Source organism: Pteropus vampyrus, unplaced genomic scaffold, assembly GCF_000151845.1.
Source record: "Pteropus vampyrus isolate Shadow unplaced genomic scaffold, Pvam_2.0 Scaffold76, whole genome shotgun sequence".
NCBI lineage: Eukaryota > Metazoa > Chordata > Mammalia > Chiroptera > Pteropodidae > Pteropus > Pteropus vampyrus.
Genome location: NW_011888857.1, coordinates 7,136,798 through 7,140,529, shown reverse-complemented (window position 1 = coordinate 7,140,529; position 3,732 = coordinate 7,136,798). Strand labels below are relative to the sequence as shown.

General features: G+C 33.5%; 1 protein-coding gene across 1 annotated transcript in view; it reads right to left on the bottom strand.

Moving 5' to 3' along the window:
• Positions 1-2,346: 2,346 nt before the first annotated feature.
• The window catches only part of SVIP (small VCP interacting protein), a 5,651-nt gene continuing 4,265 nt past the window's right edge, over positions 2,347-3,732 (bottom strand). Inside the window, exon 4 of the mRNA XM_023532084.1 lies at positions 2,347-3,227. Within this exon, the coding sequence (XP_023387852.1) occupies positions 3,213-3,227 (15 nt within the window). The 3' untranslated portion in view covers positions 2,347-3,212. The remainder of the gene's footprint in view (positions 3,228-3,732) is intronic.

The window sequence follows — 3,732 nt, the reverse complement described above, 5'->3', positions numbered from 1 at the left end:
ACACAAATGCCTCCTGTCAGTGGCTTTTGAGAAAATCAAGAAAAACATCCACAGTACCACATTTAAATCAACTTAAAGTATATATAGTAGTCATGGGAACTTGAGATGCTTGCTTGGAGATGTTAAAGGAAGACATACCTTAAATTTCAACACAGGTAGGTATACATATCTATTGACCTCTAACTGATCTGTTTATGCATGTTATTATACAAATCTAAAACTGACGAGTCACTTTTTCTTCTAAGGGCATAGCGTAATTCCTATCACAAAATAAACAAGTTGAACCTTCAGAGAAAAGGAAAATTCAAGGATTGTGCCAATTCTCTGGGGGTACCAAGGATACCTTTATATAGTATTATTTCTCTAAGAAAACAGGAAACTAATAACACCATTTCTCCTTTATAGAATTGAAGAAGAAACATGTTTATCTATAAATTCAGAGATTGTATGAACACACCAAATAGCCTTTAGCTGTGTTGTTTTCATTAATCCCAGAGATGAAAGCATCACTGAGGTTTCACTAGCCACTAACCCAAGTTCTAATTATTTAAGACGTAGTTTAGATAAAACTTTGTTAAACAGAGACATCCAAAGCCAATTTTTATACAGAAAAATTGTATATTTATATCCCTGTAAGGCAATACAGAATTTGTAACAAAACCATACGTGAGAAACTAATTATGTTCCAACCACAATTAGTGGAACAACGGTATCACATGTAGGTGCTTAAAAAAACATGCAGTATGTCAACAGTGGTTGTGTAAAATCTAATTTTTGTCACCTGTCATATTAATAGATCAGAATTAAAAAGGAATGACTTAAGCGTTTTATACCTTAACATGAGAGTTAGATATATACATTTTACTGTTTCATTTATATTTTAGTAACTTGAGATGTTTGGGTGACATAAGCATTTTTTCCTATTTAAATTATGAATTATGGCAAATTGGCTCCAAGTTAAGGTTTTCATCAAGAACTAATTCATACCTTTATGAGATGTCTGGATGTATCTCTATGTGTGTGTACAATTTTTTTTTAGCAGTTATTTACTGGTTTCCTATCAGGCTTCTATCCTCCTTTCCTCTTCCCTTTCCTAACACTATTCCTAACATTTGAGTATCACCCCTTAGCACATGTAGTTTTGGGGAAAGCTGATCACACCCATGTAGTTTTGGGGAAAGCTGATCACACCCATGGCTGGCTGGAGCAGCACATCCCAGTGTTCCCAGAAAGCATATGCCAGCATATCATTCATGGTTCAGCAATAAATAAGAATAGTATCTGGATATAAACTATTAGAAATAGGGCATTACCCCCTAGATGTAAACCTTTTGTTTACACGAACCCAAGTTGTAATTCTTTAAGGTGTAGTACAGATAAAATTAAAACAGAAGGAAGGATTTGTGCAGACAAGGACACGTTCGGTTCCATATCCATTCAGCTATTAATAATCCTTTTTCCTTTCTGCTTTGGAAAAATTATGTTCAGAAAGTCAAAATTTTATTTCTAAAGTACAATGCAATAATTCCACTATCCTTTATGAACAAAAATATCACTAATCCTCTAAGGCAGGGGTCCCTAGCCCCCAGGCCATGGACTGGTACCATGGCCTGATAGGAACTGGGCCGCACAGCAAGAAGTGAGAGGCAGGCATGGGAGTGAAGCCTCATCTGTATTTGCAGCCGCTCCCCAGAGCTAGCAATGCCATCTCAGCTCCACCTCAGAGCATCAGGCATTAGATTCTCATGAGAGTACCAGTCCCTGTGCCAAAAAGGTTGGGGACCGCTGCTCTAAGAGATGAAGAAAATTGAGTCCGACTATATGTCTTGCACGGAAATCATAGATGATGATCACGCCATAACAGGAAAGGTAATTTTTCCAATGAGAAGTCAATCTATACCATAGTCCAAACTCCTTAAAATTAACATACATACTGCAAGATACATAAGTCATGTGGGAAGAATGAGTAAGATAGTGGCTCAGTTTCCTTTCTGTCAATCAAATGAGCTGGTTTATTTAATTTAGTCCCTATTGGCACTTCGTATCTACAAATTCTAATTTAGGGCTCAGATTCTAGTCTTGCCATCCATGAGTTTGCAAACATAATAGCTAATTTAAAAATACAGCAAATATTCTACCTTGGCTTATTATATATTAAAATGAAAAACTAAAACAAAATGCTATAAAACTCATGTTACTAATAAACAAAAATCTACAAAGTTTATGACTATGCATCATATAGAATTGCCTAATAGTTTTATGTTTAAAGTAGTGCTTTTTAAATACAGTACCTGCATGTTTCTCTTTTCATACATTCATACTTGCCTTGGCAATTTCACGTCTGTATAAATTTTATGACTATTTTTTAATAAATACAAAAGAATGAAAACATCTATAAATTTGGATAAATACATTACTGCTCTGTATAACTCATCCAGAATCTTAGTCTAACTCATTCAATTACTACAAAGATCTTCATAGAACTGAATCTGATACTGTCCAATAGTACATCACTGCCCTCTCTTGGTATCACTAATATATAATTTTAAATTCAGCAAGCAAAAAAAAAAAAAAATTAATGTAAAACACAGTATGTTAAGTTTATAAGCTACATAAATAGAAAATAAATTAGGAGGAATTCAATATTTTCTACAAACATTCGTTACTTGGTAAGTTACAAAAATTTGCAGCGTTCCTTCATATAAGCCCTTCAAATGATTTTTCGAGATTTTCCCTGATAATCAGTTCAAAGGCACTAAGTCCCCAAGTTTAAGCAAAAGTCTTCATATATAATGAAATAAAAGGAGATAAAAGGCTAAGCAGCACAATGATAAACAGCTAGATCATTTTATGAATGAGGGAAAATGATATTGCAAATTTTAATATTTGAGATGTATGCAGAATCTTTACACGTGATGTACATACATTCGCTATTTAGGTCCACGTTTTAACTACTAAAATGGCAAATTATCCACTACCTGCAGCAGAACAAATGTAGGAAAATAAGTATTTAATGAAATGTCTGGCCATTTTTTAAGTCGGAAAATCAAAACCATTTTCAACATTTCAATACTGAAAAAGCACTGCACTTAATGGCACTAAAATTACAAAGTCTGAATCTTCATTTATTCAAAGAGAAGAAATTAAATTGAAGATGTCCATTTGATTCCAGATATTAGTTGTTGGCAGTAGACTCTCACTCATATTATCCCTTATGAAACTGTCCACTAGAAAATAAAAATATACAGAGAAAAGTAAGTTTTATTTAGGTTATGTAACAATATTCCAAGTGAACGCACAGGTAAAGACAGGAACATGGGACATGCAAATGAAAACTGATTTTTGTGAATGGCAGTGATTAGTAAAATTTTACACTACAGTCAAAAGTCTGAAATAAGATATATGATGGTTTAAAAATACAAAGAAGTAAAAAATATATATATATCTGGTCAGGTTAAGGGTAGCTAAATCCCAAATATCCAATAAGCACTAATGGAAAACAAAACAAAACACCACCACACGAAAACAACAATGAAACTACAAAATGAAAATAAAGGAATTCTTATTTGAGGCAGGGAGCCAAGAAATAGTAGAAATCATTAAATAATGGTTTGGTAGTCTTTTCATTGCTTGAGATGAAAAACTATTCATTCCATTTGTTGTTCTGTTTAATCAAATCTGTTAAACCTGCAATAAGAAGTTCTGAAAGAGCCACTGGGATAGGACCAGGGG